The sequence below is a fragment of the Panthera leo genome, chromosome A2, assembly GCF_018350215.1.
Source record: "Panthera leo isolate Ple1 chromosome A2, P.leo_Ple1_pat1.1, whole genome shotgun sequence".
Classification (NCBI taxonomy): Eukaryota; Metazoa; Chordata; class Mammalia; order Carnivora; family Felidae; genus Panthera; species Panthera leo.
Window position 1 is genome coordinate 78,542,234 of NC_056680.1, and position 16,055 is coordinate 78,558,288.

The following is a 16,055-nucleotide window of genomic DNA, read 5'->3' on the forward strand; positions in this document are numbered from 1 at the left end:
AAAGAGAATTACTGTATTTACATTAGGAAAATTATGTAAAATAATTTTTGAACAAATAATAATAATTAACAATTACCAATGGCTATTATATTGCCAGGCATTGTATTTAGATGATTTACATACATTATCTCATTTAATCCTCACAACAACCCTATGAAATAGGTATATTATCATCCCCATTTTACAGATGAGGAAATTGAGTAACTCACTCACTCAAGGTCACACAGCTGGTGAGTGTTGGAGCCGGGATTCGAACCTAGGTCTTACTTGAAAGCCCGTGCTCTTTCCACTATACTACATTGCTTCCCACAAAGTTGCCAACTGGACTCTGTTATAAAAATTAAAAGCACACATCACTAAAATTCTTTTGACTTGCAAAGCAATAAGCCTATTAACAAAGAAAATACGTGTTGTAGTCCATCCCATTCCTCTGAGATAAGGCATTCTAACAGTCTCAGTATGTCTGCCAACCAAATGGTGGTAAATCAGGGAACTTCAAGTAGTATCTATAGAATACTTTCCAAATATTCATATCCGTGGTCTAAATACTGTCGATATTATGGATTAGGAAAGAAGCAGGGCTGCCTGCTAACATGTAAAATAAGGATAATAGCACAAATATTATTCAACTCTGCTTCTCTGGCTGGGAAGTGGTTATTCTTTCAGTGAAATAAATCATCTAGAGGTTTCAATCTCTGAAACCATGCTTAAAGAATGTCCCACAGTTCACTAGAATGTTTTACTTGTCTGTAAACATATTCTAATTGAGCATTTAGAAAAGGTTTAAAATGTACACATCAAAACTTTAACTTGAATAACTAAGTATGAATGCCTCCCATAACTATAATAACCCTCAGAAGTAGTATGAAAAAGACACTATTAAAAGGACTAAAATCGTTAAATTTGTAACCTTTTTCTTTTGTGGTGGATTCTGGGGTGTGCAACTTCCGTCGATCAAATTGTCATTAACAGTCCGTCCGAAACCAGAAACAAGCCCATCTTCTGAAGTACAAAACACAGGTGTTTCCATAAATATGCCTCTAGTATCATCCTGCATCAGGCACTTTGACTCACTTATTCGGAAGCCTCCTCCAACCTCCAACTGATGTGAGGGTGTCAGGTCCCTCAAGTTAGAGTTTACAGAGAAGTTAACTCCTGTTCTGTCAGGACTCTTTACCCAGGAAGAATACATTGTGCCCCGTCCAGAGTGAGTAGATTCCAGTTGGCTGGTAGGATCAGTCCTGTCATGTGTAGGTGGTTCCATGGTTTTAAGTAAGGCAGTCTGCTCGATTGAATCGAGTCCCAGTTGAAGGTCTGACACAGAATCCTTTTCTCCAGGGCACTGCCTATTGACCTCAGTCCTACTCCTGGGGCTGGTATAACCGATAGTCTTTATTTCTTGCAGACCCAGGTCAGTTAAATTAGAATTTCTAAAAGGCCCCAGTGTTAACATGGTCGAAGATCTGTCATATCCCTGTTTACAGAATTAAAACAAAAAAAATTACACAAATAAGCACACCTTGAGACTACTTATTTTAAAATCTCATAATTTAAACAAAATAATAATAGGCAAAGGTCACTAATGTCAATAACCTTATTGAATAACTCCTTACCTCTTGATTATAAGTGCGTCTCTTAATTTCTGGAGAACTTTCTGGGGAAGAAATATTCTATATAAAAGAAAGAATTGAAAGTTAAAATATAAAAATTAAATCCATGATATTTATAGAAATGAGAACAAACTATTACACAGACTTTGGTTTTAAACTTTCTTTTGTTTTATTTCTATTCCCCACATAAGATACCTGCCTCAATTTGATATACACAGCCATTCAGTCTGATGCTGAGTATCAAAATAAGATGAACATTATGCTCATTTTAATAAAAATGTAAAAGTTTAAATTCACATAAGTGAATGTTCCAAATCTGCATATTTGGTTTGTTAAAATCTTTTTTTCTACTCTCAATACACTGGGGGTTGCTATTAAATACCAATCCCACAGGGGTTCCCCCCCCCCCCCCCATTTAAATTTCTCACCTCAAAGTGCATGGTATTTCCTGGTGTGCCAGGAGTTACTGGGGTAACTGGCGAATATATGGGCTTATAACCATTTCTACAAGCTTCATCATCTGATTTTATCCGTGGAGGAGTGGCAAATGATGGGTCCGTGGGAGTAATATCTGTGTGGGTTGGTGTAGCATATGGTGAGGGAGTAGGTGTGGAGGTTTCTGAGTAAGCAGAATCTAGCAACTGATAAAGTCTTCGTTTTTTTAGTGGTGTAGTTAAATCTGTTGATGCAATAATAATTCACAGACATTATATTGCTGGTATGTGCTACAATCTGTAATATATTCTGGGAAAGATCAAAACATCAACAATAGTAATTATGATGACTTTCACCCCCAAACTAAATTTCAGGGTTTTTAAAGATACTACTAACATGAAGCAATCTCTCCCCACCCCTCCCTGCGTTAATTTTACTATTACAACATGCATTATCTTGCCAAATGACTTACAGGCCTAGGAGTTTCTAAGAAGTCTTACAAGTACAGATGTTAATTTAATCGATTTATTCTAAGAGTTCTATTGAATCTGAGAAGCAGCCCGTAACTTCACCCCTAAACCCCAACATACATAGTACTACAAATGAAGGTTTTCATGTTTATCTTCATCTAAAAGGTTAGAGGACAGAAAAAAGTTAACAATATGCTTCTTGGGGCCCCTGGGTGGCTCAGTCAGTTAAGCGTCTGACTCTTGCTTTTGGCTCAGGTCATGGTCTCAGGGTTGTAACATGGAGCCTGCTTGGGATTTCCCCCCCTCCCTCTGTCCCCCCCTGCCTGCACATGCTTACTCGCTCTCTCTCAAAAAAAATGCTGCTTTTATAAAGTACATAATAACTAGAATATGTTTGCTGTAAAAACCATTTACATCCTGCCACATTCTTCACACTAAAACAGTACTGAAAAGAAATTCTACCTGGAAGAGAACAGCTATCATTTAATAGCAGTGGACTTTTACTTTCACCATTGACTGTAGGACTTCTGGATCTTTCTTGACAGGGTGAATTAAATCTATGTAAAATTGCTGAGTTTTCCTCTTCTAAAGCTTGTTTCAACCATCGCTGAAATACATAATAAATGAACAGAAGTCAGTTTGTAGCTGTTTATACAGCCTGTAAATGTAAAGCTGATGCTAAAAGCATTTCACTGCCAGGAATGATAGCAAGGAAGGAGACTGGCCTTGGCTCATCCTAGATTTATATAGCCAAAGAACAGTTTACCTTCTTGCATGAGCCAGAAATGTTTTCACTAGGTTCTTTTCTTCTCCTTTTTTCTGAAAGGAATGGTGAAGTAAATCTGATATAGTGCTTAGGAGTAGAGTATACGTGGGGGCTGTAAGTGAGGCCGGGTAAAGAATTGAGCTGTGTGGCTAACACTTCAGGATCTGTAGTTATGCGCAGAGGCCTTTCTGAAAGGCTGTCAGAAGGTTTTCCAGTCTTCTCATTCTTCTCACTTAACCATTCACTGACCAAGTGCTAGAGAAAAGAGAAATCCGGATCATTCTACATGTAATTACAGTTATACAGATGCTCCTATAGAACACTCTGACCCCAAATCTGAAAACATATTACCCAAAATGAAATATTTAAATCATTCATATGTCTAAAAAATCAATCCATCATTCTACATTTCCTTGGGTACCTCCTCTTACTCCTAAAATTTTTTATACAATAGTACTTTGCAGGAAGAAATCACATAATGGTACCTTCTGTAAAAGAGTCAAGTCTAAGAGATTCAGTACCATCTTATAAACACACAAAAACACTAAATTTAGATTTGCTACTGCTTCTATGACCTGTTTGTTAGAAAAATCTGATTTTATGCAGTGCTTTTCTACCCTGATTGACTATCAGAATCCCTAGGAGATGATGAGACCAGTGTATATACATTAAAAAAAAAAGGGAGGGGGGTGTTGGCATTGACAATCAATATTTAAAATTTTACACAATCCTTTTTAAAATTCTGTTGATTTTTTTAATTGACAGTGCATGCAGTTCAGACTTTACTGGTAACATGAATATGCCTGATCCCTAAAGTATAACGATTACTCACTTTTCTTGTAGGCTAGTTTTAGTTATTTAATAAAGTTTGATTGTAATGGGCATGGAAATAAGGATTACATTTATCAGCACAAGCACATTTTGTCTGCTGTGTGGGCACTGATCTTTTCTATGTGGGTATCAAATGTATCCTTTTTATTTTTACTGGAAGTGTAATTTGTTAAAAAAAAAAGTACTAAAAGTAGTTAATACATTCTTACACATGCAGATAAACACACATTAAAAGAATGATCTACCCACATCCTGTCTTCCAGAGATAATCATTATAAGCATTCTAGTATCTTTTTTTTTCTCAGTGTCTATACAATTGGTTATGTCCAGAACAAAAACCAGAAAAGCACATGGAATCTGCACCCAGATGCCTGGATTATGCATCCTGGCTTTGCCACTTACACTGTGACCTTTCCATAGGTCAAGTTATGCAATCTTTCCACATCTCAATCCTTATCTGTCAAAGAAGGGTCAAAATAGAAACTAGCTCTACAAACAGGGTTATTGCAAGGATTAAAAGAGCTAAGTAACATAAAGTTCTTCAAACAGTATCTGGCACAGAATAAGTACTATGTATTATTAAATTGAATGAGGCCTTTACATTAGGAGAAATCATGATAATTCGGTACTCAAACAGTATACTGTTTAAAAGAAGGGAAGGGGCACCTGGTGGGTGGCTCAATCGGTTAAGCATCAGACTTAGGCTCATGATTACGTGGTTTGCAAGTTTGGGCACCACACTGGGCTCTGTGCTGACAGCTCAGAGCCTAGAGCCTGCTTCAGATTCTGTGTTTCCCTCTCTCTGCCCCTCTCCCACTCCCACTCTCTCTCCAAAATAATAAATGCTAAAAAAATTTTTTTAAATAAGGGAATACCATCAACAAAACCTGTGGCAAGAGAGGCTTTTTTAGAGAATCAAATACGATATAAGAGTCTACATCTCAGGTCAGGAATTTAAGTAAATTGATAACACCACAATAATTTAGTCACTTTAAAATTAAAAGGCAGGAATTATGTCCTATTTGTATCTTCTCTTTTAACCATGAGTTTTTCTTTTCACTAATCCAAATTACAAAGAAAAGGTGCAGTTATTTTTTGTCCTTCCAAAGTGGGCAAGAATAACTTAATTGTTTGGTTTTGTTTTTTTAATTCCAGTATAATTAGCATACATTTAACTGCTCATTAATAAGGCAAGTGTTGGCTTGTTCAAGATCTGAGGGGCTGTAAGGAAGAGTACAGACTTCCAATTAGAACTGTATTTAGATCTTATCTCTAACTAACCCTCTGATTCACTGTGAAAGTACATTCCTGGGCTCATCCTGGTTGTTTACTGATATATTTCTCCTGGCCTCACACTACCTACAAACTGTGCTGAACTTGGTAAAAACAAAGACAAGATAAATTAAGTCTCAAAATATTTTGTTACAAAAGTGTGCAAGAATTACTATTTATGATCTAACCCCTCCCCAAAGAGTCTAAGGATTACCACTTTGGTATCTCTGCTCCAATCTACCATACTCTACACTGGGGATGGGGGCTTCATATGGATGTTATTTCTGAGCTGTAAAGTTCAGGTTGATTTACCTTGATGAATAGTTTCATAATTGCCTCATTCAATCTGACAGTTTTTCAAAGATGAACAAATTGATCTAAACCTGCCCTTCCCTTACGGCAATCAGTAATTCCTTCACATTTAATTTTTATTATTTACCTATACTGTGAAATTTGTAAGAAATACAAAAAAATAAAGGATAACATGTAAAACCAGTTGTTTCTGAGAAGTGTAAACTTAGTACATAGGGCATGCAAAAATAGCAATTTTGATAAATTCTTAAAATCACTGCATTATGATTTACAATACGAAAAGGTCTTCTTGATATACTGAATATTATAACTGTCTTTATTAACAATAACGCAAGCATTTTTATTAACTGATTTTTATAGTTCTGTGATTCTCATTCTTGGTTTAAAAAAATTTGTCAGGTGGGGCTGCCCAGGTGGCTTACTCAGTTATGTGTCCCACTCTTGGTTTTGGCTCAGGTCATGATCTCATGGTTTTGTGAGTCTGAGCCCTGCATCAGGCTCTGCACTAAGAGTGCAGAGCCTGCTTAGGATTCTCTCTCTCCAGCTCTCTTTGCCCCTCCCCCACTTGCGCTGTCTCTCTCATAATAAATAAATTAAAAAAAAAAAAAAAATAGGGGCGCCTGGGTGGCTCAATCAGTTAAGCGTCCGACTTCGGCTCAGGTCATGATCTCACGGTCCGTGAGTTCGAGCCCCGCGTCGGGCTCTGTGCCAACAGCTCAGAGCCTGGAGCCTGCTTCCGATTCTGTGTCTCCCTTTCTCTCTGCCCCTCCCCTGTTCATGCTCTGTCTCTGTCTCAAAAATAAATAAACATTAAAAAAAAAAAAATTAAAAAAACACAATAAAACTTTGCTAGGTGTAAAAACTACGCCTGTTACTCTGTTTCCTAATGAGGTTTTACAGAGTGTATCTTAAAAACACAAATCTATTTCACATCATAAGACACTGTTTTTAAAAACAGTTCCTACATTCATTAAGAATCATACCTTCTTTGTTTTAGGGTACTTTGTAGGACATTTATTAAGTGCTGGAACTTCAGTTTCAGTAATTATTTCTGCTAGTGCAGTTTCAGTTTCTGGTTCTATTGCAAGTACAGTATTTTCAATATCATTTTGTTGTGAAGTAACTTCTAGATCAGGAGAAGACGGCTGGATATCTGAGCACATGCTGACAGTTCTGTGTCTGCGCCGCTGCTGCCCAATGTGAGTCCTGCTCCGAGAAAAGCTTTTTCTCTGTTTCGTCCTATTCACTTTGGCAGGGGCAGGCTTGCTAGCAGTTTCTTCTTTTGCTTGTTCCTAATTCAAAATACAACAGAGTGGAACTTTTGATACTGTGTTTATGTAAGTGAGAAGCTGAAATCTAAAAGCATTAATTCATTTCAGGAGCTAATTTCCTTAAATGTTTTTCTGAATTCTGATATATACTACATTTACATTTTCTTATTGAAAAACAAAGCAAATAGGATCTTGTATCTCAAGTCTAAAATCTCCTAGCATTTGAAAAATGCCACTGAGCAGCATTAGACAGAATTCCTTACAGATGCAACTAAACCAGGTGTGACAGTCTCACTGGAAAGTGCTTAAGGGGTGAAAACAAAACTAAACCTGAGTAGCTTCAGCGTCACTGACAGCCTGCGCGTCTTTACACTCTGTTTTAACTTCGGTTTTGGCTGTGCTGATTCTTTCCAAAGCTTGTTCTCTTCTTTTCTCTCTTTTTTCAAGTCTGGCAAAAGCTTGCAGAATTGCTTCCATTTTCCTTTCTTCTCTTGTCTACAAAATTTAAATTTCAAGTGGCATAATAAATGTCATTGCTCTGAAGTACAATTCAGAATTGCAAATGTTCATGGCAAATGTAAAAAATAAATTCTGGGATGTTGTTAGCAAAACCTCCTATTGATGATACTTGGGGAGTGAGAGGGACCATATACACTGGAGAACCTCAGAGTCCAAAACCTCTCCAGAAACCCTGTCATTACAAATATATCTCATGAAAGGAATGAATACTTGTTGGATCACTGTTCACGATACAGATAAAGCAAAACAACAACAACAACAACAACAACAACAACAAAAGCATCAAAAACTACCTTGCTCTACCAAACTGAAAATCTCTTTCTTTATAGGAAGTTAGTCATTTTTTCAAATAAGATTCGAAAAGTTCCTACGTTAACAAATGTTGAAAAGATTACATTCATAGAAACTTAGGGAGCGAATATATTATTGACATTGTGGTACCAGGATATTACAGGCTGAAGTGCTGGGTTCAAATTATGATTCTACCAGTCATTTGCTATCTTTGTGACCCTAGGCAACTTCACAACCTAGTTAACCTTTTTGAGCTTTTTACAAAATGTAATAATAATTACACTTCACTGAAACGTTACTGAGTTCAAATAGAAGGTATCTGTGCAGCTTGCCAACAGCACTTGGAAAATGGTGGGCATCCCCTAGGTGTCGATTATTATTTGTATTTTAGCTTTCTTGCCCTCAATTACAATTCTTCTAAGGCATCCTTCTTCCTCTGACCTGTCTTCCGCTGACAGTTCAAGGCAGGGACTGGAACAACAAGAGTTCCTCTGATCTTCAGTTCTCTTTGGAGAGAAAATATTAAAAGCAAGACCCAGAGCCTTGGCCTGTGGGCCTGGCAAATGCTTCAGTTTTCAACCAGAAACAGGAAGAAGCACTTTCATCACCTGTCCAGTTCTCCAAATGAAAAGAACCAAGTCCTGAGTCTCAGATCCGTTTGGCTTTCCTCTTGTGTCAGTGACATGGGGGAGAAGGGTTCGAAACTCAAGGTCGGGATGCATGCATAGTCTTCTCCAACTTGGGAGTTTTAGTTCCAGTAATTACTAGCAGTTTCAAGCATTAAGACACCTATACTCTGGAAACTTTGGCTTACTACTCTTGCCTGTATTTTTTTTTTTTCATTTTTTACACTCAATAAGGGGACAAAAATCATCTGTCAACAGAACTACTCTGACAATAGTGACTTTCTAATTAATCAGTCTTCAAAACAAGTTATCCTCAGTCTCTTTATATTACAGGTAAGAAAACTGAGGTCCACGGAGGTAAGATTGCTTGTTACATGTCTGCATCTTCCTTCTCTTGCTCTGGCACTAAAATAAACGGCAGAGGTGAAAGTAGTCTTTTCACTGGAACTGGAAGTTTTAAAGCTGAATTCTTTCCTTAGTTAATTTCTATCTCTGGTCTTTTAATCACTTTACTCAACCTCCTTGCATCTTATGGCTCTCAATTAAAACCCTGTCTCTATATTAGGGCTTTTCTAAAATCCTAAATTTAGAAATCTGGAGTGATTAGAAAATAATTTGGCTGGCACCTGGGTGGCTCAGTCCAGCTTCAGTTCAGGTCATTATCTCATGGTTCATGGGTTCATGCCCCACATCAGGCTTGCTGCTGTCAGCACAGAGCCTTCTTCTGATCCTCCTCTGTCCTCCTCTCTCTCTGCCCCTCCACCGCTCATGTTCTCTTTCTCTCAAAAATAAATAAAAAATGATAATTTTCATAACTGCTTCACCTGTTGAACAGGGGACCGGGTGTGGAGAGAGGAGAAGGAGCTAATTACTGTGGTTATTTTGTCTCTTCAAAAAATTTTAAAATAGATCTGAGAAAAGTACATTTTTCCAGAAGAAACAAACTTGGCAAGAATGATTTTATGTGTAAAAAACTTACCAGTATTTAAGGTAATATGAATTTATGACAAAATAAGTTTGACATAGTCCAGTATTCACTGGTTTTAGATGGTCAGAATGAGAGTCAGAGATTGATACAAGGACCAAACTCATTCATTTAAAAATTTTTCTAAAGGAAAATCCTTTAGAGATGACTCCATCGTTTTGAGCTAGTCAAGATCTTAGGGGAAAAAAAAAGTCTAGTCCTGTGCTGAAGAAACCAAAGCCCATGTGTATTAAGTGACTCACTCAAAGGCAGAGCCATAATTCTTATCCAAGGTTCCTGGTTCCTAATTTACTCTCTCCATTTAACCACCAGTGACACTACATAAGCAAAATAAAGCATAACTCCTCTCACATTTACTACAACTGTCAGCCAAAGCACTAAAGAGATATCCTAATACCTTTAACCCAACTTCATCTTAAAAACACACAAATGTTGGAAATGTAAGCATGCCTTTGATTTTCTACATGAAAAAAATCATTAGCACACTGATCTAATTTTATTTTAAATTCCTGAAGGTTCCCAGGTCATTCAGCATTTTCACCAATGCATCCAATACATTCTTTGACACATAACCATACGTATAGTATCTAGTTAATGACTGAAAACTTAGCATCAATTTTACAGACCTACCTGAAAAATAACCAGTTTTATATATGGCTTAGGGTAGTGACAGCCTGTGTAGGGGATCAGTGAAATTAGGAGTCCTAATTAACCTCAGCAGACCCTAACATCTGTGCTTGATGTAGTTGAGATTATACTTGTCACATAAGACATGTTCTATAACCAGGACTCATTCCAAGCCCATGAGCAGACCTCAGGATCACTGTATTATCTGTGAGCTGGGCAATTATTGACCCTGATCCAGAATTACAGTTAAACAGGTTTGCCTTTCAGGAATGAAACTGACACACTGTTAACGCTGGAGTATTGGGAGCTAAGCTGAAACTATGAAGGCTCTCTGATGAGATCAACAGATTGCTTTTATGACCTGTATCTTAGTTTATGGTTTTACAGCAGCAAATATAGAGTGCTGTAATTCCTGTAAGCAGAATAAAGTCTGCTTACTATCCCTTAAAAGCATTTTATCACTTGAGGAGTGGGTATTTTGAAAATTTTTATTCTAATTTTGTGCTTCCGTATGTAAACACTGGAGCACAAACCTGACTTGAAATCCTCTAACTTGATATGCTTGGAAGAGACTATAGAGAACTTGTTTAAGACTCCTATTCAACAAATGCGGAAAAGGTAAAGTCCAATATAGTTGTAGGGGTACATACTAAAGAACATGGCTTAAAGTTTGATACAATATTGCAACTGAAAAAATAAACCCCACTGAGTAAATTGTTATAATTCATCCCAATTAGCAATAACTGGTACTTTTTAACTGAGTGAAAATAAGCTGATGAACTGTGCCCCACACTAGCTTTAAAGGGAAATGTGCTTAGTAGTAGAGTTAAAGAATTGAGAAGGAAACAAAATGAAGACATCTAGAGACTCAAGGTTTCCTTTTTTCCCTTGCTAACAGATAAGAAGTGGTTCTTCTTAAAAAACTTGCCTTTTAAAGGAAAGGGAACCAGGAGGGCCAGTCTGCTAAATTACCCCACCCATAGCCTTGAAACAGAAAGTAAAAGGGATTCCTTACTCAAATGACTTTGCTTATCCTCTCGAACAAGACTTAGAGATTAATTTATTAATCTTTTAAAAAATGGTTAAGATTATTGATTACCAATAAAATAATTGCAAATAGTCAGTATGGCTTGTGGAGTACCCCCATTTCTTCTCTACCACACAATGATTCAGTTTCTCTGCACAGTACTGTTTCCTCTTTGATATTTGTTTCTTATTCTATGCACCTGTGTTCCATGAAAGCTTCTCCAGAACCTTGCCTTCTTTTTCACCCAGTACTTTCAATGGTGCTCAGTGTATAGCAAACACTCATTTTTGTTAAATGAATAAGAACTGTATATACATTATATAAAGCATATGTCACTGTTATATGAAAGCATGAGTGAAGTATTTAAATGAGATTTGGGAAATCTTGAATTTATTACAAAGCAGCTAAAGCTGAATATCCTCATTTTGTTTGAATAGAACCCCAATAAAAATAAATGGGTTCCCATTTGCTGTTCAATACCATAATGTCATTAGTTACTCGTCTTTAGAAACACAATTCCTAAACTCTGTGATGAGAACATGGGACCTAAGAAAATCAGAATTGGTAACCGACATCAACTTAATCATGTTATAAGGAGAGAAAAGTGAGATGGGGGATGTATTTCACATGTCATCAGATGGCTTTCCTGGTAAGGCATTTATCCTGATATCTTACTATTAAAATTTCCTCGCCATTTTCTAAAGCTATCTTCTAAGTCAAGTTACTTCCTAGAGGAATTAACAGTAGTGTTTTCCCACAGGATGCTTGTTCCATCAGATAAAAATCTGTGGGATGTCAAAGGTATCACCACAAACAAGTTGGAAGGGTGTCAAAGTTTACAAAATGCCTTCATAAACAGAATTTTTCAAATTTTTAAACACACCACCACGTATATACTGAAGAACTCAAAGTTGGGGATCTAAAGCACTGTTTACTAAACTCAACTGGCCCCAGAGCTTCCCCCGCCCCCTACCCCACAAAACATTTAGTGTTCTGTGGAATAATTTCTGATGTGAAGGATGAGGGATAAGAAAATTATGGCGAATCCTGCATCCTGGCAGGGCCTCCAGGGCACTACCTGGGCTATAAGGAAGCTTCACTTAATTCACATTCATGGGCCTACCTATATCTCTACTTAAATGGCTGCCACAAATATTTAGTAGGCTCATTTATGTACTTTATAAACACCTGGAATTTTTTTCCACAGGAACTGGGGGCTGTAACAATTTATAAAATTATAAATTCTCACCCTTATGTAGTTTATATTCTAGTGATCTTCAATTCTTAGTATCAGCAGATACTTCAGGAGGGTCTTTTCATGTCATTATACACTGGGTGGGGCAAGCCTCATGTTTATTTAAAATTTTCAAAAGCTTTATACTTTAATTGATCACATGTTAGTTCAACAAAATACGATGAGCTTCCCAAAATCTAACCCCTTTCTGCATACTTTCTTTACCTCTGACAAGGTTATATGGCCACCTCACCTCCCCTTACTTCACCTCCCGTGCATCTGGGGGAATCCACTCAGTAGTGCCCTGGTTTTGGAATCAGGTGAGTATAAACAGCCTACTTGCATTTCAACTGCCATAGCTTAATGGGGTTGATTTTAAGATTCTCTAAAGTCAGTTCCAACCACCGCCAAAGAGGTATCTCTTACTAGCTAAAAGGAAACCATCTATTTATTCAGTTCTATACCATTTAGACACAGGTGTGCTTTCGTAAGTAGGTAACAACTTTCTAAGGGGGAAAAATAATAGAGGGAAAAAGAAATTTTTTAATAAAAGAATAGCTTTCTATCTGGCCACATAGTAATTTGAATAAACATTCTTCCATGAAATCTTTATCATTCAACACTTAATGTGATCTGCTATCAACCAAACTTATCTCCCTGTTCCCCCACCCCAAAAAACCACCTATATAATCCCAGCCAAATATGATTTATCACTTTTATAATTACCTCCAGGCTCTTTCCCCTGGAGGGCTATTTCTGTACTCCATGTAACTCCATACATTGTACTCCATACAATTTAGTTACAAGGTAATCTGTACTTGTTTAAACCCCACCCCTAAGGTCCATCCTAAATAGTACCTACTTCATGAAATGGTCTTTGACCCTACCTCCAACCACAGCTGTAAGTTACCTACCATATTTATAGCTCCTTTACCACATTTCTTGCTGCACCATAATAGTTTCTATAAATGCCCTGAAAGGCAGAGACATTGGTCTTCCATTCTTACCAAAAAAAAAAAAAAAAAAAAGACAAGCAACCAAAATACATACTTCCACCAGTGCAATTTTTGGAGACTGAGCAAAATGCTAAATATTAGGTCATGTATGAAACTTCCATTTGTGTAGGTAAACACTGTCAAATCAACAATTTCATATGGCTCAAGCTATACTACAAAAGGATAGGCTAAAGTATATTTGAATTTGGACATTACATGGTATTTATCTGGGAGGAGAGTAGGACTAACTCCTTTTGTATCCCAATCTTGTAAATCTACAAGAGAACTAGTACCCAATAATGATTTAAAGTCTTTCCTCTCACAGGAGGAAATTTCAGTCAGTTTCTCAGGAGCTGACCTTAATGTTTCTAACTACTACTGTTAACCTACCCAATACAAAAGGCAGACACTAAAGGCTGATTAATATTTAAACTTTTCAAAGCCAAATATTTTGGTCCTCAAAAATACCAGTATGTGGCAAGGGGTGGGGAGAGACCATGCCAACTGGCTTAAGAATCCCAACAGTGCTTTTACATTCTGCTTATTTGACCATACCCAAAAATTCTGTAATTAAAATATCAAAGCAAATGTACCAATTAGAAATAACATTGCAATGATTTTGAGGGTCAAGGAGCCAAAGATTTTTAAATATTTATTTCATATCCCTTTAAAATACCAAATTCTAAACACTAATACTTTGCAAGTTTTCCACATTTTATTTGTATGAAAAATACCCAGCTGCACAGCAGCTACCTTAGAGGCAGATATTAAAATGAATATGCTAAAATGGATATAAAATTTAAAGCATTTGCCTACATTAATATAGCATACTAACAAGTAAAATCCTGACCAAAAATGGATTCCCAAGTAAGCCTTTTTGTTTGTCCAAAGTTCGATCAGCAAAAGGGTATTTCTATTTTCTGGGATCTGAAAATGAGGATGTTCTAAAGTTCATGGATTTTCTCAGCATTAATAGATAAATTTTAAAAGTAGCCCCATAGTCATAAAAACTTTTAAACAAAATGCAACCTGAGTAAAATTATTTTAAGGGCATATAACCTGTTTTTTAAAAATTTCATGATTTTTCAAAGTGATTGTTGTAGCCCTTAACTTATGAAAGAGGTTCCTTCTTATCATACACATGCATCATCCAAAACCAGTGATACTCCAAATTGGTTTTGCAGATTAGCGCAAATATGCTGCTGTGGCAACCGTGGAATGAACAGGCCAATACTGAAAATCTCCTCAAGAAAGGGCCACAGGTGATTTGGGTAGGTACAGATAATTCAGATGTAACCACATCTTGAAAAGGGTTCAAGATAGTTCCTTTAGGTATAGGAAAAAAACCCTCCTCCTTTCTTTATAACCAACCACGTCCAGTATTTTCTCCTAGTTGTTTTTCTTCTCTCTGATCTCTAACATTACCCTGTCCCCTCACAGCAGTGTTTGTGAAACCTGCAGGCTGCAAAAGTTGGGCTTTGCTTTCACAATTCTGAACATCAACAACAAAACCATGTTGGAGGAATGACTATCCAGGCAATAAAAAAGACAAATTAAGTAGGCCTACAATGACCAAATTCCAAAGATCCTACCCTTCCCTAAGTACATGACACCTGCAATTCCATGGAATTCAGCATGAAAATCACAGACATGAAACAAAATAAAAGGGAGTGGGGAAAACCCATAGTAAGATCATTAGTTGGTGTGTAAAATCATCTTCAAATCTTTGGGCAAACTATATCACAAAACTTTCTTAACTCGCCTAAATATTATATCCACTGCCAAATTACCATGGACTTCTATGAAAATATCTTGTATTATTTATTTGCAAATATATGTATAAAAAGCGGAACAAGGAATATAAATTCTAAACGTATTTTAATGAAAATCTTGTGATACCAGTATGAGATACAGAAATAGTAGCTACCAAACAGTGGGGTTTTTTTGTTTTTTTTTTTTTTTGCATAAGCCATTTATTTGGTGCTATTATAAGCTTTAAAATTCCATTTTTGCTTTACATTAAATTATGAAGTGAAAGGTACATTTAGCTAATGAAAGACATTTTGAACAGTGATTCTGGCATTAAAATTTATTGATAGTTCTCAGCTTCAAAAATGTTCAAAATTTCTTAAATGTCACATTCTAAAATGTCTAATGAGCACACAGTAAATATATAAAAGATTAGTGCAAGTTACTTGAATGGTAACAACAAAGCCAAACAGAAATGCTCAGCGGCACATCCTGTTTGCTAACTTGAAACAAACAACAGTGTAAAAGGCCTCCTAAAGGCAGCGACAATGACTATGGGAAGAGCAGCTGTCATAAGCGCAAGTGACAGCATGAAGCAGCTACTGGCTTCCCAACTTACCATCTTCCTTTTCCTTTCTGCAATCTGCTCCTCTGATTCCATTTCTACTTCATTGCTAATGGGAGTTTTTTCTTCTATATCATCAATAAAATCTGGTTCCTGAAAGATGGAAATGACTGCTTTATAGATACTACTATTCCATCTACAAACTAGGGACACTGCACTATTATAAATGCCTTTCAACCACAACTAACAAATTCAACGTAGGAAAATTATAAGCCTACTTAAATACATTTCAGAATTTTAAAACTGGTTTTAATTCAACACTTTCAAAATTATGCAAATAGTTTTGCTTTTTAAAGTTTGAGTCAGTGTTATCAATAGAGCCCACAAGGTCAAATATGGTAGCACAGCCTTCTGTTTATAGTCTTCCCAAAACATGAACATACAAAATTACTTCATGAGACCCAGTGCCT

The 16,055-nt window shown here is 36.6% G+C and overlaps 2 protein-coding genes across 12 annotated transcripts in view; one reads left to right on the forward strand and one right to left on the reverse strand.

Annotated features, from left to right (window-relative positions):
* The window catches only part of SRPK2 (SRSF protein kinase 2), a 312,332-nt gene that overhangs the window by 261,510 nt on the left and 34,767 nt on the right, over positions 1–16,055 (forward strand). For all 5 annotated transcript variants that reach the window (XR_006196478.1, XR_006196482.1, XR_006196484.1 and 2 more), the window contains exon 17: positions 12,512–14,542. The gene's annotated coding sequence lies outside the window, so the exon portion shown is untranslated. The remainder of the gene's footprint in view (positions 1–12,511; positions 14,543–16,055) is intronic.
* The window catches only part of KMT2E (lysine methyltransferase 2E (inactive)), a 99,317-nt gene that overhangs the window by 4,860 nt on the left and 78,402 nt on the right, over positions 1–16,055 (reverse strand). For all 7 annotated transcript variants that reach the window (XM_042915661.1, XM_042915626.1, XM_042915644.1 and 4 more), the window contains 8 exons: positions 15,640–15,738; positions 7,298–7,462; positions 6,680–6,988; positions 3,282–3,536; positions 2,978–3,122; positions 2,039–2,289; positions 1,614–1,670; positions 911–1,474 (listed from right to left, as the gene is read on the reverse strand). In XM_042915661.1, coding sequence (XP_042771595.1) covers positions 911–1,474; positions 1,614–1,670; positions 2,039–2,289; positions 2,978–3,122; positions 3,282–3,536; positions 6,680–6,988; positions 7,298–7,462; positions 15,640–15,738 — 1,845 coding nt within the window. The remainder of the gene's footprint in view (positions 1–910; positions 1,475–1,613; positions 1,671–2,038; positions 2,290–2,977; positions 3,123–3,281; positions 3,537–6,679; positions 6,989–7,297; positions 7,463–15,639; positions 15,739–16,055) is intronic.